Source organism: Anoplopoma fimbria, chromosome 20, assembly GCF_027596085.1.
Source record: "Anoplopoma fimbria isolate UVic2021 breed Golden Eagle Sablefish chromosome 20, Afim_UVic_2022, whole genome shotgun sequence".
NCBI classification, from domain to species: domain Eukaryota; kingdom Metazoa; phylum Chordata; class Actinopteri; order Perciformes; family Anoplopomatidae; genus Anoplopoma; species Anoplopoma fimbria.
The window spans coordinates 8,037,398-8,063,857 of record NC_072468.1 but is presented as its reverse complement, the minus strand read 5'-3'; the positions used below and the strand labels follow the sequence as shown (position 1 = coordinate 8,063,857).

The 26,460-nt window shown below is 43.6% G+C and overlaps 1 protein-coding gene across 1 annotated transcript in view; it reads left to right on the top strand.

Annotated features, from left to right (window-relative positions):
- Positions 1-22,301, top strand: part of rspo2 (R-spondin 2) — a 54,126-nt gene extending 31,825 nt beyond the window's left edge. Inside the window, exon 5 of the mRNA XM_054622179.1 lies at positions 21,763-22,301. Within this exon, the coding sequence (XP_054478154.1) occupies positions 21,763-21,878 (116 nt within the window). The 3' untranslated portion in view covers positions 21,879-22,301. The remainder of the gene's footprint in view (positions 1-21,762) is intronic.
- Positions 22,302-26,460: the final 4,159 nt, after the last annotated feature.

Sequence of the window (26,460 nt, the reverse complement as noted above, 5' to 3'; positions counted from 1 at the left end):
GAGAGTTGGGTGGGAGGATAATTTAGTGAAGTGGTGAAAGTGTAAATAAACTCGAAATAAACCCTGATATTTTCTCATATTACAACACTACCATTGCAGTCGCTGCTTGGAAACTGTGATTCCATGGCACATTTAGTTCCTAAAGCCCTGTCCTGTTTGTCAGGGAAAATCTCCCCAACCCCCGAGCACCTCTTCATGACTTTGCCATGTCTGCTTGACCTTTTCCAAGAAACTTTTATGACCTCCTTTAATTAGAATTTGGCATTGTTGCGCATGGTTACTGCTGTTAATTATCACAAAAAGTCCCTAATGGGAAGTTGTTGTGAGGTGCAAAGTGCATAGCAGAACCATTCTTTTTTAGTCCTTTATAAACCGACAGCCAACTCCCCAAGTCCATCTAATTTAAAGCTACTGTTCATGGCAAACCGCTCAGTGCAGTTCCTTATCCAGTGACTGACTCGCGTCCCTGTGGAAGATCAGCGGCCTTGGCGTTCTGGTTAAAAGCTGTGTGTAAACGTGTCACTGTGTGTGCATCCTAGGACTCCCCGGGCTTGTGAAGTGCTGCGGTGGCCCGTTTAATACACGTAAAATTCAGACTTTGGCATGTGTTGTTAATTCCCTACCGCTCAGCCGCTAGTGAAAAATCACCACTTGGCAAAAGCCAGTGAAATGCAAAACCTCTTCAGTTCAAATAAATACAATGTAAAAAAAAGTCGAACGGGAGGAGATCCAGTGCCGTCCCACGGGAGCTCGACCGACTGACATAGTAAAATAATCACTTCCCGTTTGTGATAATAAAGCATAGTGCTATGGGAGGAGAGGCCGCCCTCTGAAAATGCAGGTGATCAGGAAGTGGAGGTTCAAGAAAGGGCTGCAATATGGCTGGGGTCATTATGAAATACCTTGTATGTGACCTTTAAAATTAATACAATTTTCAAACTATGGCTCCCCTAGTACTTCTTGAAATAACAGGATTTGCAAAGTAGTGTGGTAAATTGAGTCTTTAAATAGAATTTAGAAAAAACTGTAACCTCAATGTATGGATTTTATATTCAGCAGGAAATATAGATTTAAGAAGTGCCTTGGAACTTAAGACTTAAGTCTAAAATTGAACATTTTTATCAGCTCTTCTCACTGGACACCAGACACCAATATTTAGGATAAACATGGGATTATATAACTGCAGACCGTAAAGATGCTGGGGATTAAATGGAGACAGGAAATAAGAGGACGCAGCATGTAGGTATACACTATTTATGGGAATGATTATCTGATCACCCGGGCTTGCATTTCTACATATCTACGTATTTAAATTACACTGGACGTCATTGACAGATCTCTGTCTCCCAGCTTAGGAAAAAAACGCAAATGATCTTATTCTTTTCTCTCTGTGTCGGCAAAGACCTAATCGCTATATGTAAAACACACACATGCAGAGAAGGTAAAGCCCAGATAATGTCACGAGGAGAGGCATTCACAGCAAACATTGCGAGTTGTGTAAACCGTGTCTGATGCGTTCCGTACAAGTTGCTGATCGGTGTAAACACCGTATATCATTCACACTGCTGGGATTCATTTGCTGTTCTCATTCAAAGTTTGGCAGAGCAGCATTATCCTGATAACACACTCTGTCCCCCAAAAAACGGGAAAAGACTGTGTGGAGCTCACGGGCAGACACAATATGTTGTGATACACTATCACAAGCATTATTTCCATCCAGCTGTCAAGCTGATTTTAAGCAAACTTTTGAAGTTTGGCAAATATAGAATGGGAATTTGGTACGCAGCTGCACTGCACGGATCTGCATCTGAAAGCCATATAGACTCTTTTACAGCTGACTTCATCAAAAATATGCGTGCGCATGTTGGCAACGAAAAAGTGGTGTTTTGCCCCAGCCTTCTAGACCAGTTAGCTTTAAACACTGAATGAAAACTGTAACCAGCAACGAAATGTCTGGTTGTTGCGTGTTGGGCTGTCAGAATCGATATTCCAACAGAGGACTCAAGTTCTACAGAATTCAGACTCAGATCATGACCGTTTCAGGGCAACCGGTGTTTCCGTTTAACGAGTGACCGGACGGTGACTTTCAGCCAAATGCCTACGTGGTTGCTCGTACTGGCTTATGTAAATGGTTGGCGTAGACAATAAAGACAGATGAGTCTGTGTTTAAAACTGATTGAATACTTTTACAAGGACACCTACATTTTCTGTGGCGTTTTCAACAGTTGCTCACTACGAGCTACCAGGGACGCATTCGCCTGAGAGTAGCCAACTAACACGGTAACTTGTGTTTGTTATGCCCATTTTAAAACTCAATGAACTCAAAACTTTTGTCATGTTATTAGACGTTCTGTTCTGCTCATAATGTCTCGCTGATGTAACGTCACACGCTAGGTTTTCTGCACGAAAAACATATATATATATATATATATGCTATATATATATATATCTGGCCAATAAATACTGGGACACTTGCTAATGTATTCTAGCAGCTCACCATTAGCACACAGATCTGGAAAGTCCATTTGTTTAGGTTTCATTTGCGATCTTTGGTGGATAAATCCCTTGCATAGTTAGACAAGCTATCACACAATGCTTCCATTGCCAAACTGCGTGTGCTCACTTACGTACGTCATCATTGTTTAGAATCTGTAAGCTATTGGATTTTTCGACACGCTTGTTTGTTTGGCAGTGAGATTAAGCAACTCCAGCATTAATTATTTAGCAAAAAAGGTGTTCCCATTGCTATTACTCACATTTCTTCCACAAACATCAAGCGATAATGAAACCATCCGAGCAGTGTTGATGAAAATATTTGTCAAACTCAGCCAGATGTTTAATCTTGGTCTTCACGTAGTACTTCAGTTGAAGATTTGCACGAGACGATCTCCAGAGGAATAAGGAAGTCTTGTCTCATGGCTGCTTGACTGGCGTGTGTGCCAGGCGTTTGCATTGTACCCTTGAGACGGTAAAACGCTCTTCCATCCTCCGTATCCCTGGAGTGGTGCTCTGAACAGCCTATAAACAATAAAGAGACTTTATTAATAGCTGCTCAGCCGCCATCACCATTGACAGACTGGGTTCCCCCCCCCTCTCTATCTTGTGAGCTGATGGGAGGAGGGGAGAGGAAAGGTGAGGAGAGTGATAACACAGCAGCGCCTGGCTGTTCCACACTGATGCCATTAAGGAACTCCCTACAGAGATTTCCCAGCAACCCCTGTCACCAGATTCACTGGTTTACAAACAGTCATGTGTGACAAGTTTGATTGTTCTTTCTTTTTTTCTTCTTCTTCCGCCCAGCGTCAACCAATCAATCAAACTGGTTATTTTCCTTCCCCGCTCTCTTGCCCACCCACTCTACTATAATCTTTGCACAACAGCTGCTTCTGCCATGTCAGTGACATTAGATCTTGTGTAAACAACTTTAAAATGTGAAAGCTCTCCAAACTCCCACTCTTAACGTAATCACTGATTTGGGATTTAAGAGGGACTAAAGTCCAACACACTCGCACCACTGCAGCTCAGGCTAATTTCCGCAAAAGTCTTTGTGGTTGCAGGCCGGAGTTACATTTGAGCATATCTGCTTGCTTGATTTGTAGGTGCGAGTAGATCCATTTCAGGGGCATTTGTAGCGCAGGAGGCAGCAAAACCCAAAGTTAATCCAAGATAGGAACAGAAGTTTTACAATTTGAAGTTATGGAATGGTAAACTTTTATAGCATAGCAAATGTTAGAGCTGATAACAGAAACATATTCAAGACCTGGTTTTCCAGAACGCAGCAGCTCGGTTTACATGACGGGCTTTCTTAGTCTTTCTCTGTCTGGAGCAGACAGAGAAAGACTAAGAAAGAAGGAGCATATAATGATTATCTTTGGCCACTGGATCATGTACCTGTACTTGGAGAGCTAATAGCCTTCGTGGGAGTATTGATCTCCCGTGTGTGTAACTAGAGAAACCATTTTCTGCTGTAGGGCTCAATCGAGGCCAAGCCCTCCATCCCATCAGTCATCTGAGTGCTCCGAGCCAGCCACCACTAATACTCTCTGTCATAACTTCTGTGTGGTGTGCAGTCTTTGTTCATACTGTAACTGGGATAACTGCCTTTTGTGAAGCCATGATACCCATTCGATTCCCTCCTCCATCAATTTGAAACCCTGGATAAACAAGTTTTGTAACACGTTCTGCGACACCGGGGCTGTAGAGAAGGATAAACCCGCCTGGACTCAGTTTACCACCTCATCACTCCTCCGCAGTGTGACATCTGAAGACCCGGCGAGATCTTTGTCTGTATTTAAGGTCTTGGACATGACAGAGAGGCGGGCAGTTGTTTAATTTGCACCGCAAGCACCTACAGTCTGGAACAGGGGACCAAAGTGAACCCAGATCCGCCCCGGGAATCGACCAGACCCCAGGAGGATTTGGTTGACTGGTGGGATTTGCGCCAGGTTCTGTCTGAAGCCAGTGTGGTTCTGCGGTGACTCGGCAGCGCTGTGGACCTCCTGGTCCTCACCGTCTGCGAACCATCTGCTCCAAAGCCTCGGCTCCCGTAAAACGATGCACAGAGCAACGGTGATTGGAGGAAGCTCAACCGCCTTGTCTGTCGCGCACACCGCCCGAGACACACCAACAATTCCGGTTTCTGGCGGTCTTCGCGTACGAGCAGGCAGTTATCGCGCGTGCGTGCGTATGAGCGTGTTACATGCAGTTTTGGTGTTTATACTTGCTGAGCCAAGGAGTTTAGGCTCTGGCGAAAGATGCCGTTCACTTCTGAGCGTTTTAGTTACGCAGCCAGTGTGATCACATCTGAGTCTGGCCTGTGTTTGGCTTGGAAACCCCGACATCCAAACACATTTCTGGATGTGTTTTTGTCAGACTGTTAGCCTTCTATCAGGCCAGCTTTTTTTTCCTCAAACAGATGGACGCTTTCAACTCAAGGCTAATTGATGGAGTGTGTTCTTCTCGTCTCAGCAGAAGAGCTCATGGTGCAGTTTGTCCAAGCCAAACAACTATCTAGCCCGGCTCTAGCCACCACTCTGAAATCTACCCAGAGCGCTTGAGAACAGAGGTTTGCACTTCTGTTCCTCCATGTACTTATCTCATTATTCCAATTAATGTTCCCCGGGTGTGCTCTACGGGAAGTCAGGACTTTTGGAAGGGAGAGCTGGTGCACAGATGACAAGTCCGGCTCTCATTTCTGCCACAGCGGAATGACGGCTGGTGATTAACGGCGATCTCTGGCCCGGGTAATATCACGGACAATCCGGATCAGTTCTTCCCGCCAGCGGGAGCTGAGCGAGGAACGTTTTCCCAGGACAGAAGGAGAGCACTAATTGGCAGCCGACCTGTCATAGTGATTATGTGCGCCTCGCACCGCAGCCTGTTGTGACTCGGGGAGCCACAGCTTAATCTTCATTTAATAAGTACGCTCCATAGGGGCTGACACAGTAGCTGGTGAGAAGGCCCTCAGAAGTGCACTGCCTCCTTTGGACAGCATGGACGGCCTCTGGACACAGGGCCTGGGTTTGCATCTGACTGAGATTAGCTTGCACCGTTATTTAATCGAATGCTGCAGAAATCAAGTTGTGAAGATGTAAAAACAAAACTAACTTGCATTGAGAAACACAACAATAGCCATAGATTATTCTTTTTCCCCCCTGTCTTTGCGCTTATGTCTCATACCTCCTTCTAAACAGATAAAAAATGACTATCTGGACTCACGTCTGGACAGTCAATGAACACTTGCTTTATGCCGATGTCATCAAACCAAACCTTCTGGGTTCATTTTTCTGCCCCTTGTGCAGTTGAGCCATGTTAAATCTTCTTTCGGAGGAGAAAGTCATTACCAGTAGTCTCCTAGACTTCTCTGCCCTGGGAGCATTCCTTATTGGGGGGGGGGGGGGGGGGTCGTCTCTGATTAACTTCCCACTAAGTGCCCCTGCTCTCTGACCAAAATAAATATGGCTGCTGTCATTTTGTCAGCAACTGTCTTCAGAGAGCAATATTTGAAACACCCCATGATCCTGCTGGCTTTTATATGGAGAATCCATCGTCATACCACAGGCATGAGCCATAAACATGTGGAGGCCTTTCAAAGAACGGGGGCTGGAGGGGGGTGAAAGAGGAGGGGTCAGCAGCGCTCGCTGGGGCTCCATACTCCACATTATTGTCATCTGGTCTTTTCCAAGCAGGAAGAAAGAGGAGGGGTGTGAGTGAAGTTTTCTTTTTTTTTTTTTCACACTATTTGGCCCAGTTGAGTTGTGGTTTTGCTGAACTGCCTTTTGTAGACCCGTGTACAAACATCAGATGCAGCAGTCCTCTTATTCGTTTCACTGGCTTGGTTGTGAAGTGTGCATCAGTATTAATGCTATTCCAGTGAATCCAAGCTAGAGGATGTAGATATATTTACATAATACATATTTGACGACCAAAACATCTCCAGAAGTTGTTTTTTATACTCACCCATGACTACAAGCAGCACAGTTGTACACAAACGCGACCTAAATGGTTCATTTCTAAGCTCGAAAAGCCGGCATGCACATATTTTTCAGCGTGACTTTGTCAAAGAGAAGGACCGCCGCGTCGCTTGCGAGGCTTCCGTTGCTTCCTTGCTTCCGTTGCTGTTGTTCTGGCAGAGGAAATGAGGCATATGGTTCCGACATCATCAGCCCCATCAAAAACAGACGTACACAAACAAACAAAGTGGCAGCAAACTGGAGGGGGGGAGGGGAGAAAGAGAAGGAGGGGGGAGATACTGTACAGAAGTGGAATGTTTTTATGCTCTCTCGCCCCACAAACGGGAGCTATTTCCCCCCGCTGAGCAGTATATGGGCCGATATTGGCCATGACACGGTCGGGGCCGTAAAGCGCGCCCTCGCTGAACGTTCCCTTGACAGGCAGTTTGTGCAGTTACACTCTGTGATTTCTTTTAACAGCAGATGAGACACGGTCTGGGTCTTTACAGGGATGGATGGCAACAGCTTGCGATGATATCTTTGAAGTAGGGTTGGACTCATACAAGGAACTCTTTTTGGTCTTTTATTGGAATTTCTGTTTCCTAACAGCCAGAGGCGTCCGCTTGTGACATGATGGAGGTTTGCCCCTCAGCATAGTCGGTGACTATTTCCTCTATTTATATCACGAGGCCGAGAAGAGAAATCGATACAGTGATGTGTTAAAGGATTTTACAGAGCAGCTTCAGGGGTGGCAACGTGTAAAACCTGCAATGAAACCTGCCTACCCTGCTTTTAAAAAATTTCATTAGTATGGATTCGGAATGTGCAATGATGATCCAAATGTAGCTGTAGAGGCTCTTCCACTCTGGCAGGCATACAATTCTGGGAAAAAAAAGAATTTTGTACTTTATTGAAATTGTGAAATTTAACAATAACGAGAACACACAGGCTCGTCTGTTTTCTGCTTCAGTCCAGTCAAAAAGTGTTATTTAGATAACACAAACCGGTCAGAGTGGGATCTGTCTGATGCATCTCTGTCTGCCAGACCTCCAGTCCGACACTGCTGCCAGCTCTCCTGTGGGCCGCAAACACTTTCATCTCCACATCTCCACCCGACCGGGCAGATGAGGATGCACACACACACACACACATTTAGAAACACACGTCCATGCAGCCAGAGTGTGAGACGCGCGTTTCAGACACCGCCAAACAATAAAACAGACCTCACAGGCAGAACAAGTCACCACATTATCGACTCTTTTTCCTCGTCCTTCTTTCCATCCTCTTTTCCTGTCTCGCACTCCGATGACACTCTCTCGCTCATGTATCACATGACGCGACGCGGGCCATCTGAGGATCGCCACAGAGGATGTGTTTGCGTGGTCGCACAAAGTTCGAGAAAGCGCTTTGTCCACTGGAGTCCTCCCTCTCCAGTGGTCTGGCTGGAGGAGGAAAAAAGAAGCGAGGCAAAGGAGCCAAACGGGGGGAAGCCTGAAAACATCTGGTGCACAGTTGCACTGGCTCAGCCACCAGAAGCCCCTCGCCTCTCTTCCTCACCCTCCTTACCTCGCGTTCTCCATCTCTGGCGGGAGTCTTCACAGAGACGTCCCAGCTTTTAATTACAGCTGGTGAATCAGAGAGAGGTTGTGGCTTCTGATCCACTCATGTCCACGAGTGTGGACCCAACACGCAGACATGCAGACACAACAACGTAGCAAGTATAGACCTGCCGGCCTTTGACTGTGTGTATGTCTGTATGTGTATGTGTGTGTGTGTGGTTGTGTGTGTTTGTGTGTCTGAATTAACAGTGACAAATACAGGGGGGGTGCAGAGTAATCACAGAGCCATTATGGTGGTAAGTAGAGGCCAGAGCCAACTTACTAATGTAAGTTGTAGAGTGCTTGTAGAGCACCACACTCACATCAAAACAAATTGCAAAACACTAAGGTGATGTCACAGGTTAGAAATGTCATCTTAAAGGGACAGTTCACCCTAAAATTAAAGCTACATATTTTTCCTCTTACCTGTTGTGCTATTCATCAGCGGTTTTGTGTGAGTGTTGGAGATATTGGCCGCAGAGACGTCTGCCTTCGCTCTGATATAATGGAACACCCGGCTTTGTGGTGCTCATCCAACAGTGTCTTTCCAGAAATCATGACCAGGAACTATTTTCTTTCAACCATAGTTCCTACATGAAACTGCTCGCAACAAGTTAATATCAAATTAATTAAATAATCTTAACTGGGTTGTGATTTCTGGAAAGATACATTGCTGTTGAGTTTTTCAAATGTGTGTTTTTGGCACTTTGAGCACCACAAGCCGAGTCTGGTTCCATTAAATCTGAGAGAAAGCAGACATCTCTACGGTTGATACCTCCAACACTCTGCTACTCACACCCAAACTATCTAGATTGATAAATAGCGGAAAAGTATGTTTTTTTGATTTGGGGGTGAACTGTCCCTTAAATGGAGAAAAGGCTAGCACAAGTTAGTGACCTAAACCTACTTTCTCACTTCATAAAACAATAGTTGTTATCTAGTTATGAGCAGCCTGCTTAGAGCACACATTTTAATCTGCATTAAAGCATTTTTCTGGCCACTTGGGGGCAGCGCACCTGTCTGTAAACACAGCATTGACATATTATCACCTTATAAAGTTAATGCGGCTACCTTGTTATCAAACAGATGCCTATTAGCACATCTAGCGGACACTGAGCAACATTAGCATTCATTTGGAGGCTAATGTTTGACCATCTGGAAATGCAAGTCACTAATTCACTCCCCTATGGCTTTGTTTTAGTCTCCACTAATTCCCCCCAAAATCTAGCTCAGTAGCTGCTAAATGCATCTCTGTGATCAATAGGTAGTTGTTCTTGTCGTTTGCTGCTAGCAGGGAGAGTAATGTGGGTTTATCAGAGATTTTTACTTTCCCAATGTCTGTATTTTGAGTGATATGCTATGCATGAACCCGCGACATTGCCTTTTCAGTGAATGTAACATGATTGCTCTTTGAGGAAAACCTCGGGACATGATTGAGTGGTCTGTGTCATGAAACCCAACCCATTCCCAGGTACCGTATCGAATCCCTTCAAACATAAATGCTCCTTCCCGCTGGGTGGCAAGGTTCAGGACCGTGATCCCGTCGAGCCTTGAGACATTTCTTTCGGATTAGTGGGAGCTTAAGCATCCCTTTGATTTGATTCCTCCCTCCTGCCCCTGCTGCATCTCTGACAGATGCCGCTGCCTTCTGGAGTACACGAACCTCTCCTCGTGGAGGTGAGACCCTGAAATGACCGTTGAAATTACACTGTAATCATACGCAGCTAAAAACAACAAGAAAATGTCTGCCATATGCCTCAAAGCCCTCTGTTTGTGTTTTAGTGAGTTGAAGGGGGATTACTGACAGGAGTGGGAGAGCGGTGCCTGGATAGAGGAGCTGAGCGGCGGTGACTCTTATTGCCCGTGTCTGTGATCAGATCTGTCAGAGCCACTCAGCTGTCCGTCTGCCCGGTGTTTGACAAGTGTTTGATGCAGCACAGGCCTTAGAGAGGATCAAGCCCTTCCTGAATTGGCTTTACCTCTCCCTCTCTCTCCCCTCCATGCAACAGGAGCTCTGCGAACACATCAAACACACCCACCTCCCCCCTTTCTTCCGCTGTGAATTTACAAACTATTTTTATCGAAAAATATGTGCAGTCTGTTGGATCATCAGAGGAGACAGAAACAACGGGCGACTTTCGAGAGTTAGTAGAACAATCAAAGAAAACAAAAAGCGCCGGCCAGACTTGATTCCCTCATCACTGGCCATTGCACGGGGATTGCGGCATGATCCTGATGGCCCCCGTCTCTGTTTTTGTGTCTAAGCCCATATGACTTAGCTTGGCTCCCCGCTTGTTAGGGACTGGTCCTGTTTTTGGGACAGTTGTGCTCCTCGTCCAAACATGTGAGGGATTTCCTCCTGGGGTTTCCCAGTAGAGAGTAAGGCGGATAAAGGGACTTGTGCAGAAATGAGATATAAAGAGGGAATCATGCCGGACAATTTCCTCCTATATCCTCCCCTGTTCCCTCACGGACCCACAGAGACCAGGAGGATGCAGACCAGGTGGATTAGAGAACGAGGAACGTGTGCACGCACATGAACGCACACACTTAAAAAAAACACTTGACACACAAACACGCGTCATTGTTGTACGCATGCCCGGTGGTTAAGTGCGGATCACACATGGTAACCTTGTTCTGTTTCAAATACAACTTCAATCTTCCTGCTTACAGGGCACATATGAGGTTTACAGTGGTTGCAGCAGATTTACCACCAAAATAACTTTTAACTTTTATCTGGCTAATAGAGCTAATGTTAGCTTATTATGTAGCACAAGTCAGAGCCTCACCAAACAGTCTTTTGAAAGAGCATTGTTTCCCTGCTGCCATGTAGAGGTAATCCTAGTATTATAAGGATGTTAAGGAAAAAATATAAGACTGGACTGTCCAATGTTTAGCAAATGCAACTGGGGTTGCTCCAAACTGCTAACATTACCCTTAAGACTTTTTTTCTTATTATTTTATAAGTAATCTGGAACCCCACGAACTGATGTAGTTAGGTAATGATATGCTTCTCGGCCTTGGGCTAATGCTCGGTTTACTAGGAAAAAGACTAGTAAGCTGGTCATGCTATTGGTTGCATCTTACATAAGAGCAGACAAACACACAAATTTTATTTTTTGTATGTGTGTGTGTGTGTGTGTGTGTGTGTTTCTGGTTTTGGAAAGGCCAAAAAGAAGACAGCACTCTCCAAACCCTTTAATTGCTCTCATGGCACACACACACAGGGAAAGGTTGATAGGCTTGCCATGCCTAGTTTGAATTTTCTAACCTTCAATTGGACAATTGCTGTTGACATGAACTACCTGTCAGCAGTATACAGTGTTTACAAGTTGTTTGTTGAAACCCTCATCCACCTTATAGCCCCATAGTGGTGCAGAAAGCCCCCTATTCTTAGACCCCTACTTCTTGCGGGCCCCTTCCTGGCTCTCTTAACAAACACTTTATTCCTCTCCATAAAGTGGGCTGGGGTGCTGTAATGCAGAAGAGTTGTTCGTGAAGACCCAGAGGCTCACGAGAGGGGCCTGAGCCAGGTAAATCCCCAAGCCAGGGACCTCCGTTGGGGGTTGACCCCCACACCCCCTCCATCTCCACCGCCACCCAAGGCCCAGACTTACATTATACTCAACAGATCCCTGGAAATGCAGATTCACCTCCTCAGATAAATAATCAGGGTTCCAAATATTTGTTTAATAGCGGTGAAAAGAGGTCACCTCCCTTGCAGGATGTGCTTTCCCTGCTCTGATCCATTGTCAGCACGAGGGTGCTTTTAAAAGTGTACAGTTAATCCTGGTGGGCTGCTGATTTACACAGAGGGAAGATTTGTTGAGGACCTCCGCAGTGAGTGCGTTTCATTCTTTTAGTCAAAGGATGCCAAGCCTGATTTGCTGTCAAACGGAAGAGTGTGTAAAAGTACACTAAACTGATCTGCCAAGTCCAGCTTTTATTAGCTTTTACCTCTTAATGGCACTGCAAAGATAATGAACCACATTAGGCTGCAGCAGAAAGCGATAGTGCGTCAGTGTAAAGACATGGAAATGTAGATGACAGTTATATCAGAGTATCTTGAGAGCAGCTTGTTATTGAAGCTCGAATGGAGCAAATAAATCTATGCAGGATCTTGTGTCTGTTGAAAATGATTAATTTCATCAGCCCGATGCTATACACTTATCGGAAACTAAGATGAATGACTCTCATAACTCTGTGAGACACTTCCTGCTTTATATCAAAGCATGTGGGAATTATCAAAGCCTTCACAGAGGCCTCATATTGATATAGAGGACGTGGAAATCAAAGTGGAGTCGAAATGGCCCTTTTTTTCTAGCGTTGAGTAAAGGCAAACAGAGTCCACATCTGTGGTAGCTTCTCTGCTAGAAAGATGAATTTGCTACTGTTTTCCCAGCAGGTCCCCTGACCTTTGGATCCGCGGCCACATTTTCAAAACCACTCCCCTTGAATGCTGCAGCTATCTTCAGCTCAGACCGCCTCGCCCCCATGCACACAACAAATACAATAAACAAACAGACCCACACCAGCAGCAGGCCTTCAACGTCGGCGCAGGGCCTCCCTTTGATAAGTGCTGAGCTTTATGTTTTTTTCTCTTCCAAAATGAAACACAACATTAAGCCATTCATTAAAGTCAACTAAAGCTAATTATCCCTCATTTACCCATAAGTGCCCGCGGGGCAGGAGAGCCCCATATACTTAGGCCCAGATGTGTCGATGAGTCAGTCCGGGGAGATAGCAGACCACAGAGGGGGCCGCTCACTTCTCTCTCCGAGTCCTGCGGTTTCGAGGGCGCATCAGACTCAGCGGGCCGGTCGTGATGCCTGTTCACCGCCTGGCTGCTGACGTTAACCTCATGACACCATCGGCTGTGCTGAAGCCACGGCAATAGAGCAAGGTTCCATTTAGTGGAGAAAAAAAAGAGAGTATGAAACTTCACTAGTTTTGCAGTGGCTGAGTCCCATCAGCGGCAGGCTTCCATTTAAATGACCTCTCACTGTCTGATGGGGCGACAGCGCGCGTACACATTTCTCCTTCAAGCTAAACTACGAGACGTCACATTTTGGCAGCTTCAGAAACGGAAGTGGGAAAACCAAAACAGTTGGTAGAATGTCAGAGCCCAGAAACCATATAACGTCATGTGAGTTAACTCTTCAGACTTATTTTCTTATTCTGTGTCTGGTACCCCCACCAGACATTTAGAAATAATGGCTGAACCGCTTTTACCGCCGGGATGAGGAAATCTAGCTCTCGTTGCTGAAACCAGTTGTTGCAGCTTAGGAGCGATGCCTTTAGTATTTTCATGTGAAGTTTAAATGAAACGCTTTATGTGTAGAAGATATGAAGCTGTTATAAAAAAAAATCTATTTTGGCAAAAGCGGAACATCAACAATGCCCTTTTTTCAATTAAGGCTGAAAAGCCAAATGTATTTAACAAATACATTTGCATCCACAAATTCCAATGGAAATTGTGGATGCACCGATCATCAGGCTGACTTAAACATTGTTTTCCTAACTAAACGACATGTAACAAATATATAGATTTAAATCTATAGTTATTTATTCTTAAAATAATAAATTGAACACCAGCAACTTGGTAAAAGAAAAAAAGACAAATTAACAGGAATTACTATTCAAGTGTAAACATTTTTAATGCAGCAATATATTGGTCCAGCTATTTGAATCTTAATCACCAGCACCCAGGTGGGAAAAAACAACTGACTCAAGCCGGCAACTTCTGAGTTTGAGATATCTGGAGTTTCTGACACAGAAAATATGCCACAAAACTGTTGGCAGATTGGCTGCAAATGATAGAAAGCTAACCAATATCAACACTGTGCAGCTAATTTAGTAGGAGCTATACACTGTTTGTGTCTTGTTTCACCTGGTAATGGACTACTACAAATACATAACACCACCAAAGGAGGTCATTTACGCTATTTATCTGGTGTGTCTAGGTTAGCAGTAGGGCTAACCACCTTGGACCGATGCATGCACACTCCCAAATAAGCATTCTGCCAAAATTGCGTGAATGCAGCCCACATTGGGTTTAACCTTGGTTTTGTTTAGAGTTGGAGGGTGTGTGAATCCTGCAGCCTCTCTGAGTGGACAGGAGCTAATCTAGCTGTTGATTGTCAGTAAATACCTAAGAAGATGTGATGCATTGTTTAGAAGGCTTTGCAGTTGTTTAACTGCACTTTTCCAACAGAGCCGGCTTGGGTAACGTCCCAACCCGGCGCTACTTCTAACGAGCACACTAATTGATTGACATTTTTCAATTAACTGGTTTAACACTGTTTGCCACACAGATGTTTAAAGAGATCTCTAGAGTGCAATGCTGTAAATCAACTTTAGGAGTAGGTATTTAGGGATTACAGTGCCATGTTGACATGACAGCATCAAAGTGGGCCTTAGAAACCTGAGAAATCCTGCCTCCAAGTTTCCAACTTGGAATCCTGACCTAAGGGATTATGCTGTTTAATTTTTCCGAGTACAGTAGGAAGAAGTAATTCCCAACTTTCCAACATTTCTGAAACACAGCACTACTGTTTAAGTGAAGGTGTAGTGGAGGGAATTGCTCTGGAAAGCCAGTTACTTACTTTTTGAGCTTTTTTGGAAGTTGGCCTAATTTAACATCTGTCACAGAAGGCTTCTACTTGATAACCGATACCCATGAAGGCCGGAGCCAGAGGTGGTAGCCCAAACGGCACAAGGGAACAGTTCCCATGTTGTGAAATGCAACAGAGCACGACTTTGAACTCTGCGGAGACGGATGGAGAAGAACTTTCATTTGCGGGTCATCATCTGTTCTGTGGCCCTCCTCGGCAGGTTGCGGCTGCTTCTTGCTTGTGGGATCGACCTTCTCCAGTGGGGGAAAAAAACACGCTGTCGGCACTGACCATCAGGTGTATTAATCACCGTGTCAGTCATGCATGTTTTGCCGGGGCTTCTCCGCTCGGAGACGTTAATCTCCAAGTCGGGTTTTCGCTTTAACTTATTGTCAGTGAAACGAAGCTTCAAAGAGTTGAGCGGTGAGCTAACCTGCTTTTTTAATCTCCACGCGGATCCTCCGCCGGGCCATAGATGAGAAAATAATGACCGGCCTAATCCCAACATTAGCTTTTTAAATCGGAATGCGTATGTTTTAAATCATTCTCGCCTCGCAGCGCGGTGATAGTGAGCAGAGCATAGGGGGGGGGGACAGGGAACAAGGGAACGAAAGAGCGAATGAAAGAGTGTGATCCAGAGTAACCTTGTTAGGGCTAAGTGACGCTGTGCAGAGAGCCTCTTGTCAGCCGGTTGGCAAGATGAACTTCTTGTAAATGATTGTCCTCTCTGTCAAAAGGCTGATTTCTTTTTTCCTACATCTGACGTCTGTGTCTCTGCCGCAGCAGTTCCCAGTAGTTTCCCTCCCAAATATTGTAGCTTTTTTTTCTCTCTTTGCCTGTATTTGATACACATTTCCTCCTTTTTTCACACTTAAGCATTAATTTCTTCTGTATCAAGTTCTCCTAATGTTCCAAATGTCAAGTCAGACTCCTACAGCATCCTTTCCATACTGGCGGAAAACAGCTGCATTAAAAGTTTTTGGCCTGCCTCTGGCCTACACCTTAATGAACGATTGGTCACTTGAGGTCACAAGAGTCCCACCTATAAATCAACTGAAGTTCAGCAGCGGCATAGGTCAATGTCAGTGTCCGTAACCTTTCCCCAGATGAGAGGAGTTGTTGGTGTGTGTGAGTAAAGAGTGCGCTGGCTTGCCACAGATCCTTTCCCCTTCACAGCATTATAAATGTATGTGTGAGGAGGCCCTTAATGGCTGCTAATCCAATTTCTGCCACTGAAATCAAATCTCACTGGCGCCAGTAGTTCTCTCCTTCCCTCACAAATAATGGCCTCCGCTTTGGCCTGTTTATGAAAAAGACGAGCGGCCAAAAGAATTCAGGCTTTACCTTCCCTAAGTCCACCCGAATCTTCTTCAAAATTGTTTGGATTTTTATTTATTTTTTTAACCACCAACCCCCAGCTCCCCCACACCCCCCATCCCACCCCCATGTCCTACGAAAGTTATTAATTGACCGTCTGCGTCGAGCGGAGGGATGGGGTAACAGGAGAGCAGGGGGAGAGTTTTCAGCAGTGTAGGATCCCATTTACCGTATGTCTTAATGCCTTCTCGAGGTCAGCCATCGATTTTTTTTCTCAAACCGCAAGCGATGGAGATACGATTATGCCTTCGATTCCTGCACTGCCGCCGGAGCCGTTAGTGGATGAAATCACTTGGCCTGCGCCGACAGTCGCCCCATTGCTCCTTTTAGCAGGTCATGGCCTCTGTGATTATGGTAACATACAGATACCCCCACAGTAGCCTCAGGGCCAGCTAAGAGAGAAAAAGTCTCCTTACTAAAGCGGAGAAATCCTCTATAAAGGCCTTATTTCAGAGAATACGACACTGTTGCATTATGCAGACTTTCCCTCATGTAAACTGATGCATATTCTTCATTTTGGTCCCCTTTTCCAAAATAAAGATATTAGCTTTGACACAGCTGAAGGGAGCTTTGGCTTTGGCTTCATTCCCCCTGGATATGGATTTGACTGATTATCTTTCAGTGCATCAGTTGGGCAAGTCGTCATACTGCCGTTCCGCAAGGAGATATTATTCTGGAGTGCGAGCCTAATAATATGATACGTCTAATAGCGCTTAACTCTTAGTTGGACCTTCACCATGCTGTCGTCTCGATTATTGCTGAGGGGCTCAAATAGCAATCGCAGGGACACGGAGAGGGGGAGAGGGGAGAAGAAGAATGATGAGGAGGAAAAAGAGAAAGCGGTGGATCCCGGGCCGGCTTTGGGAGGTTAGTGAGGAACGTCCGCCACAGTGCGTGCAAGAGGAGTTCTTCGCTCACTGGTTTGGCAGTCGGAGAGATTGGAAATTACGCTAAGTGTTTCTCAAGCTCAACATAGGTGATACAAAGGCTCACAACCAGTGACGAATAGGGCACAAAGTGCACGTATGTCATTCACAAGAGAGCGTTCACACACACGCACGGACGCATAAAAGAAGTACACAAAGGTCATCTTTGACAGCGGTAAACAACCACCCCACCGCAGGCTCTACTTCTGATTCCGAAACGCAAAACATTTTGATTTGCTCATGAGATTTCTGTTTGTTTGTTTGATTTAATTGTCATTTCAAACTCAAACACAAACGTCAAATTGGCAGAGGAAGATTGTATCAACGAGGGAAAAATTAACATTGGTGAAATCATGGCTTGCTGTAGTGATAGTAAATGCAGCCAGAATGGGGAAAGAAGTATAAAGAAGAATTATAATTTCCTGATAAAAGCCATGCTCCTTTGATTTGATCCTCACTGTGCCAGATACGACGCAACACAACGACAGTAAATGATTTGAAACCTGCTGCGCCTTCCAAGAAGAAATTATCTTTACATGCTCTAAGATTTATGAATTTGTTCTTGGTTTTGAAAGCAATTGAGATGACTTAATCATTTCTTTCCAGGCAAATTAAACTGTTTCCTCTGTTAACCCGGGTAATCAGCTTAAGTGATTACATCGGCCGTAAATATGAGATGATGAAAGCTCAGTGTTCAGCGTGCGTGTTGCCTGGAGGAAAGGCTAAATGGGAGTTCTTGGGTAGATATGATAGACCGTCTCTCTAGTATCAGATGCTGCGGGAAAGGGCTTACGTGGGGATTGGTTGCCCTCTAGCTGTCGACACTGAGATTGGGTTATGAAATATGATCTAAGATTGTTGTGTGGATGAGTTTATGAGGTGTCATCAGTCAGTTTAGGGAGCTGAAGCTTGAAACACATTGATAATACTGGTACTGGCCTGATTGGAAGTATTAAGGAATATGGAGTGGATCACTAGATTTAGTAAGGCTGCGACAGTATCCTTACAATATCTAGTTTTCTGGTTATTTATAAAGGAACAGTTTAAATGTGATGAATGGAAAGCATCAGGCATCAGTTGAAAGTATTTGACTCCTGTTGTAAAGAACTCCACAACTTGTTTTTCTTATTTATTTCAGGAGGAGTCTTTTTCATATCCCATGTGTAGCATAAGAATTTGACTTCTATGCCATCTCTATGGATATTATCACTTGCTACAACACAACATCATCGGAACAAGACAAAAAGACCATAGAAGGACAGAGAGCAGTATAACAACGGAGGCAGATACTAATATTGCAATGCTTTCATTGTATGCCTTTTAGGCTAATTATTTCCCCCCAAAATTCATTGCTACGGAATACATTATACACTCCGTAGCTCATAAGAATAAAAGTAGCTTTGTTGTACTAGGTGCCTTTCCATCTATTTATATTGAAATTAAATAGATTAATGTAGAATTTAATACATATGAATATGTGATCAAAGTTAGCAACTACTGCTTGCGTTAAGCTAGTTACCTTTAGCAGTTTATTTCTTTATTCACGGCACGATTTAGCTACTGCCTTATTTTGTGATGTGGAAAAGAAATATGTCAGTTCATCAAAATGGTAATTTATCATTTACAATAACAGCCATGGAAAAATATATATTTTTTTGCCTTAGCTGTGGCAAAAGGTTTTGGCTCAGTTTTAAAATTAGTGAAAAGAGCATGGAAAATGGAAGAAAGGGTTGAAATTATGTGAGTTGTTCTATCTGTGAAAGATCACTAATTAATCTGCATTGTATACCTTTAGAACTCAGTCTGCATGTGTAGTTGCTGAATTTGTTTCTGTCCTGCAGTTTTGTGTGTATACATGTGTGTGTGTGTGTGTGTGTGTGTGTGTGTGTGTGTGTGTGTGTGTGTGTGTGTGTGTGTGTGTGTGTGTGTGTGTGTGTGTGTGTGTGTGTGTGTGTGTTCGTGTGTGTCTGTGTGAGTTGTAAGTGCTGTTATAGGGAGAGCGTAAAACTCTTTGGATCAGATCTCCTGCCCATTCCTGAACTAGCCAGGAAAATAACGTTTTAACTTATCCCTCACATATGTATAGTTGTGTTTCAAGCAATTGTTGTAAATCCAGGCCTTTTCATTTTAAATGCAGCCCTGCGTCCAAGAAATGGCCCACGAAGCCTTCGCCCGTTGCAGAGGGAGTTTAATGCCACACCATGCACTTTATTGCCGTCAAATGTAATTCGTCTTGAGTTGATTGCACTGAAAGCCGTGTTTATCAGGCCCTTAGCAACACTGTTTTGAAAACGCACCTATAGGCCAAATGCCTTTCAGCTCCAGTTTGACTTTAACAAACATTATTGTACCGTAAATCATGCAAAAGATCTAAAGTGGCATTAGCTAAACAAGTGTACAAAGTCCTCTGGTAATACTTTTCAATTGGAGGCCATGAGATTTTTAATGGAAGAGATGTTGTTTTCAAAGGGTGACTTTAACGTAGAGCTGTGTGCAAGAAACTTTATAGCCATGGCTCGTGTTGGCAACGTGACTCAAAATAACAAGATTAGATTAATTGCAGGAAATAGCTCTGAGATGGTTTTGATGTTTGCATGCATCTGTATTATGCATTTGGAGACCCTATTAGCAGAGCAATATCTTGCTTTCTCACGCGTGTCGGCTTAAACGAGTGAATATTTTCAAATCTACCTCACAGTGTAGCTCTGAGAATGGGAAATATGTCTTTTGAAAGGGGTGCTTAAAAGGCCAACCCTAACGCCAGCACATATGAGAAGGCAATTAGAGATAATGCCGCATTTTACACACTGTTACCTATTTTTTCGTGAGAGTAACAGCTTGATCACGTGCAGTAATAAGACCGAAGATCAGGCTACCAAACGACGGGGCTTTGTTTTTCTGTAGCGCTTTTCCTGTGCTTCCCCTCAGCGAACCGTAGCGTGGCTGGTTTCTTTGTGTTCTAGATCGGGATCCAGATAGTGTCTCATCATCCAAGCCTTACTCCACTTTTCCCCCCATTAGATTTTCTTTTTCCCTTAAATTCCCTCACACTCACTCCCCCCTCGCACACATACATCTCGCACACACACCTCGTTATCTTATTTGTGGCCTTGGCAGCCAGATTGTTGCCTTGCGGTTCGGTAGCCAGAGTTCTCTCTGTCACAGAGAGCCGTGGGTGCCGAGCCTCCACCGCACAAGCTTCCATGAGATCAGGAAGTCAGCTCCCAGCATGCATTGCGCGTCCAAGTGAAACCTGGGATGGATTAACCTTGGGCTGGGGGACCTTTCCAACTTGGAAAGAGAGTTATGCAACTTCCCATACTTATCTCCCCTCTCTATTGCAGTGACAGTGAGAAGTGTTGGTCTGAACAGACATTTGAGGCAAACCAAGACCTGATATGTGATGTAACCCTCATATAACATTCACTTATTTATGTAATGCAGCCTTTTTTATTGGCAGTTGCAGAAGTGCAAGGGCTTTTTATGAATCTTTAGGAGACATCAATCCTCAAAGCAGCACACTTTGGTTCTTTTAAGCAACTTGTAGTTAACATAATTTATTTTCCCCCAAGTGGTTATCTTCCTATTCCATCACCTTTTTTTCTCAAATGTTCCCAACTTTCAGACATTGTAATCAAATCCAAGCCCCAAATTCGGAGTACTCCGGCCCAAAATAAGCAGGTTGAGTTCACTTAATCCATTCCACAGCAGTTTGTTTCATGACTGCTTTTACGTTCCTCTGTTTTACAGTCAAATTAATAGAAGTGGAGCTCACAGGTCATCAATCTGTTGCTTGCTTGAAAAGCAATCCTTTGCACCCATCGATACGTTGCATCATCCCTGCAGAGGTTGTTTGGCAAGACACATTCTGACCAGATGATCAGGTACAAATTTAACATTGAAAAAGTCAGTCTGACTGATAAAAGTGAGTGCCGTCTCTCGTACTACAGCCCTGCTTCTGCTGCACTAAAAGCAAATATGCTTAGTGCAGCACCACACAGCTGCCAACACTCTCTTTATAGTGAGGCCAGGTCAATGAGGTTATGTGATGGAACTGTTGGATCTGTGTGGGAGTGCATGGGTCTTCTCACAAACAAAATACCTGATAAATGCTGACATTTTTGATTTTCTCTTTCCCTAGGGAGGCCTCAAAGCTTCTCGTTGGTCTCCCTACAAGGACTTAGCTAACAGTCGTACACATTTCTTTTGTCCAAAGAGCAGATAATTTATTGGAATACAGGCTTGGTGGATTACATTCAGAGAGTTCTAGTGACCCATTTGGGTCAGAAACTAACCAATATTCCTAAACTGGATAATTACCCTGCCAAAGGTTTGATCAATAATTAGATCAAGCAAAAAAAACAAAACTAAAAAAACTAAATAAAATATTACAGAGATTAGAACTAAACTAACATTTTGATACTAGGCCCCTCAATGTAACACAATGTCACCTTACGGAATTTGACGGTTCAGTTCTTTACTGTGTTTCAAACTGATTTACTATTAATCAAGTTGACTCAAAGTACTTGCCAAACAGACAACCTTTGGCCTTCAGGGCCCCTGAGGGTCTGGGGCCCCAGGGCAGTTGGCCACTTTTCTCTGCTGGTAATCCAGCCTTACTTGCCATCTAACATTTGCCAAAGAAACGGATCACATTACAGTGTGTAGAGTGGAAGCACTTTGACATTAGGTTTGTCCAAAACACAGGATGACTGTTACTTGGAGAATCTAACAAGTGTGGGTAACACTGATTAAAGGGATAACCATTTCTCTCTTTCGCTCTCTTTATTCCCAGGTGGCTCAGGGAAGCAACGATCCAAAGAACCAAAGAAGAAGAACAAGCAGAGGCTGCGGTTTCGGGCCCAGAACCAGCACAGCGACCACTTGGCCTCCGCGCGCTCCAGCCAGTGAGGACTGAAACCCGCGGACTTCCCATTGAACGAAGAAGCAACGCAAAGCTGCTAGCCGCTGCTGCTGCACCCATATTCTGACCGACGACTATCACGAACCCCGCCGCATCCCCCTCACCCCCCACCCTGCCCGCCAGGACACGACCACGACTCACAAGTCCGTCACTACAAAAAAAAAAAAAACACGCGTCTAACGTACGCCATTAGTATCGACACACTAAACACACGCTTCTTGCCACCCGCTGCTTCTCCCCCTGCTGCAGTGACCGGCCAGGTTGACTCTGTTCTCTCAGCCCCGCCCCTTGCCTTGCCTTGTGGACCTTTACAGTTGACATTACTGAACTCATTTCCCGTCATTAACAATGTCATTAACCGCGCAGGGTGATGGAAGACGGAGGGGCAACCAGAGACTGTGGAGGCGGGAGAGCCGGATAGAGGGAGGTGGATAGGAGAGGTAGTTTGCAAGCTACACAGCTTTCAGAAGGGGTGGGGGTGTGGGGGTTGGGGAGGTGTTTGGACCAGGGAGGATGACAGAAAGAACGAGGATGAAGAAACAAAAGAGATTCGGCTGAAGCAAATGATGCTGAAGGACAAGAAAATGGCATCTTGAACTGATAGAGACTGTTTTTTTTGTTCCTATATATTTATGTCAAAACTACCCTCACCTTCCCCTCTAAATGGAGACGGAGCGTTCCCATGTGTGGCCTTTATGTTATGTACATTTTTGAGAGTAATATTAAAGAAATTACCATGCATAGTTTGCAAAGTATTTTATTCTCAGCACACTGTTTACTGTTTACGTTCGGACCGCTTTATGCTCTAACTGTATAGTGTGGATAATAATTTAGTTGTTCGACTAGCATGGCAACAGGATCATGTGTACATAGTTTATCTAATTATGAAAGCTTATTACTGTATTTTCAGTATTGACTCGTTCACCGTTCTAAATGTTTTAGAGATAAAAAGGTTGTAATACCAAGCTACAGATTAAAATGATTAAAAAACAAATAATAAACATAGCCGCCACATAGCTATTTCATTTATATGGTATATATTTGATTTATTTATTAATTCTATTTTGTACTTTTTTTTGTTCAGTGAGAACTTTTGCCTCATGCTGTTACTCTTATATGCTGAAATATTCTTTGAGTTCCTTATAACAGTGCATTTCTTTAACACGTGGAAAAGTTTTTTGTCTGATGTCACGCAAAGTGTTGTATTGCATTCATATGACCTCATCTACTGATTTCAATGTTTTAAAAGTAAGAGGAAAAAAATATAAAACTATGCTTTGACATATTCTAGGTTTAATTATTAGGATCCAGCAAATGTATGGTCATAGGACTGCATATGTGTACATTGTGTTTTATTAAAATACATTTCATGTGACTGTATCATGAAGCCTTTCATTATTGTCTCTGGCTGTAGGATATGTGGCTAAACTCCGAATCTGCCGTTTCCTTGTCTCACTTCAGTGTACAATTATGTGATTCTAGAAACATTTGTGAAATCCATCAAGTCGCGCTGCATAACACAAGTGCTACCTCCAGCCAAAGGATTGGATATGGTCGATTGGGCCTTAACAGCATGATGGTACTGTTAAGGGTTTGTAATTCACTATGACGTACTCTCATGAATGGTACAAAATCATGTCATTGGTGGCTCATTAATTCCCAACATCATACCGTAATGCCCCTAACAACATGTTTCTGGCTGCGCCACTTGCCTTTTATCACGCACACACATTCGATCACCTCTTTAAGTGATGCATGTCGCACTTATTCACTTTTGTGGTCCTCAAAACATCAAATAAACACATTTTAAAAAGTCTTCCCCAGGCAAAATCTGCCCAGTTTGTGGGCAAAGACAAAATGTTTTAATGCAAGTCACGGCTAATTTAGCCCGAGATCCACACTGTATAATCATTGTCCCAAAAGAGGAAAAAAAAAAAAGAAGCTGAATCTGCCGGACAGCTTATGGATGCACAGTAGCAGATGAATCATCACGCTGTGTCACATATATATCATCCTGGGAGACATAGACCACAGTCTTCCTGCTCTGGTTAACCCCCTGAAATCACACATGATATTTCCATAGGGAGGCTGTCAGTGTTGAAATACCCCACTCTTTATATGCTTCATGTCCATAACACAGAGCAGTTTTAAGGGCCTGAACATCTTTCACAGGTGTTCAAAGTGGCACAGCATATTTTACACAAGAGGCTATTCATTTTCACAGCTTAACACTTCCACCGAGTGACATTTGCGCTATGGTAGACCTCAAACTGACAAAATGCAATAAAAGGTTAGCAAAGTAAAACATCTAGCAGACTACATTGTAAATGAGGAATAATAAGTTCCATTGCTAAAGCTAACTTTTGTCCAGTCAGCACATGTTTTAACGCCCACATGCTGCATACTGCTGTAGCATCATAAATTATTGTAGCAGTGGCTAAAGAATTTTAGCCAGCAAGACATTATGGTTATGACAGAAGAAATTTAATGTGAACACTACAAAACGTCAAGGATGATTTTCCATTTTGTTACTCAATGAAGACGAGACATGCACTTCAAGATGAAGATAATGTTATGAAGTTATGAAGACAGAAGCATGGTGTCCTACAACCTGAATAACTCGCCAATTTTTTAAGTAATTTTGCTTTTTTCAGGCACTTTCAGCCTGGAGACCAGAGGCCAGTGCTTAGATCATGTATATAAATTAATTTAAGTAAACATTGTTAATTAATCCCAAACCATGATATTTTCCTTTACCTTACACATTTGTTTTGTTGCCTAAAGATAACCAAGTAGTTTTGTTTGAATTCACAATGTCAACAATGTGTTTAAAACTGTGTCCGCATGTGAGAAGTTTGGAATGAGAATGGTGTAAAATGACACGCAAAGAGCTTAAAATGCATGATGCCAAAAAGTCCCTAAAGGTGGCCTGCTATCCATACACCTTCCATGGGAGGTCAGATTGAACTGCTAAGTTACGTTAGCTAAGTCACGTCTTTTGAGTTAGCTTCCCAGCTAAAATGCCTGCGCTGCTGTTACAAGAGTTAATACAGGGATGCAGGGGTATAGGTAAATAATTACATTTAGTCTATTTACTCTAGCAAAGTTTTGTACTTTTTTAAGTATTTCAAAAATCGGTTATTTTACTTTTATTTAAGTATCATTGTACTTTGCCACGCTTAAAATTGCATGAGTAAATACAAAAGTCACATGAAAAAGTCCTGATAAACTGTGTGGGGCTGTGTGACGCCCCTCCCGATGTCTGGTCAACATCAGCAGGCAATTGGCTGACAAGGGAGGGTCGTCAGCTTGATTAAGCTCACCTGGGCCTTCCAACCTATAAAAGCTGGTCCATCTGCTCATTGTCTTTCTCCCTTCCTACAGCTGACATCCCCCCTGCAGCACCTTCCTTTTGTTCTGTGCCGCTAACACCTACACAGCACACATTCATGCATTACTTCCATCACTGACTTTGTGTTAACTGTAAGTTTAAAGAATTGTGTTGGTTTTAAGTATAGCCGGTTTGTGATGGAAGAAAGCGGATAAATCAGCAGCTGCAGCAGAAAACAAGCTGCAGGTATTTTCTGCGGCCACAGGATGGCAGAGCTCATGAGATGATACATTATAAATGTTTGCGACCATCGAGTTCACGGGCCGGGGCCACTTCAAGCACAATTAAAATGAAGGATCACTCATGGGGTGTAGTTATAATTAGCATAATTTCTTGCAATCTTTACAGGAATGATTTAATACACCACACGGCAAGCATGCTAACTCACACACCCGCAATGTCCGGGACCTGTAAGTAGAGGCACGCTGTGTCTGGCTAACATGCTAACAAGCTAACATCCTCATGGTGTATTATGTTTAGACAGGTGAGTACAACAACACACTGCTGAACTCTCCAGATGTGAATGTCAATAATAACTTTGTTTGTTGTGTAAAAACCTTAGAAATATGGATACAAGCGTCCTGGCTCTCCTTTGCTGTATGTACTGTGTTAGTGGTTCCAGCCGCTGTGGCGCTTATATTGTTTACATGTCCTCGTCTGCTATGGTGATGTTTTATTCTAGTGTTGATTCTAAAATACGTAGTAAATTGCCTCTTAGACTTTTTTAAGAAAGGAGATGCACTTATGTGGTTACATGCTTGTTTTATTTCATGTGTATTATTTTATTCTTCAATTGAGGTTTGTTTCTTTGCTGGTTATTCTTGTGAGGCTACACTGAAGAAGGCATTTGTATATTTATAACTGATAATGAGTGGTAAGCATGGACTGCAGAGTGCTCCTCTGTTGTTTTGGACATAAGGAGACTTGTTGCTGAAGTTGTTCCACTTGCAGTACTTTTACTTGACTATGTATATTAAAGTATTCTTTCAACCTACAGCAATATGCAGTGCAGTATGTGGATGATGATTGATGACAACTAGCCAATTTAGCCCTCTCAATTACTCCACCCAAAAATTGGGAGTTTAAAAAATAAAATGAGCTACTAAAATATCAACAGAAAAGGAAAGTTAATTCCACTATATTCTATTAAATCAACTGATTAGTGGTAAAGGGAGAAA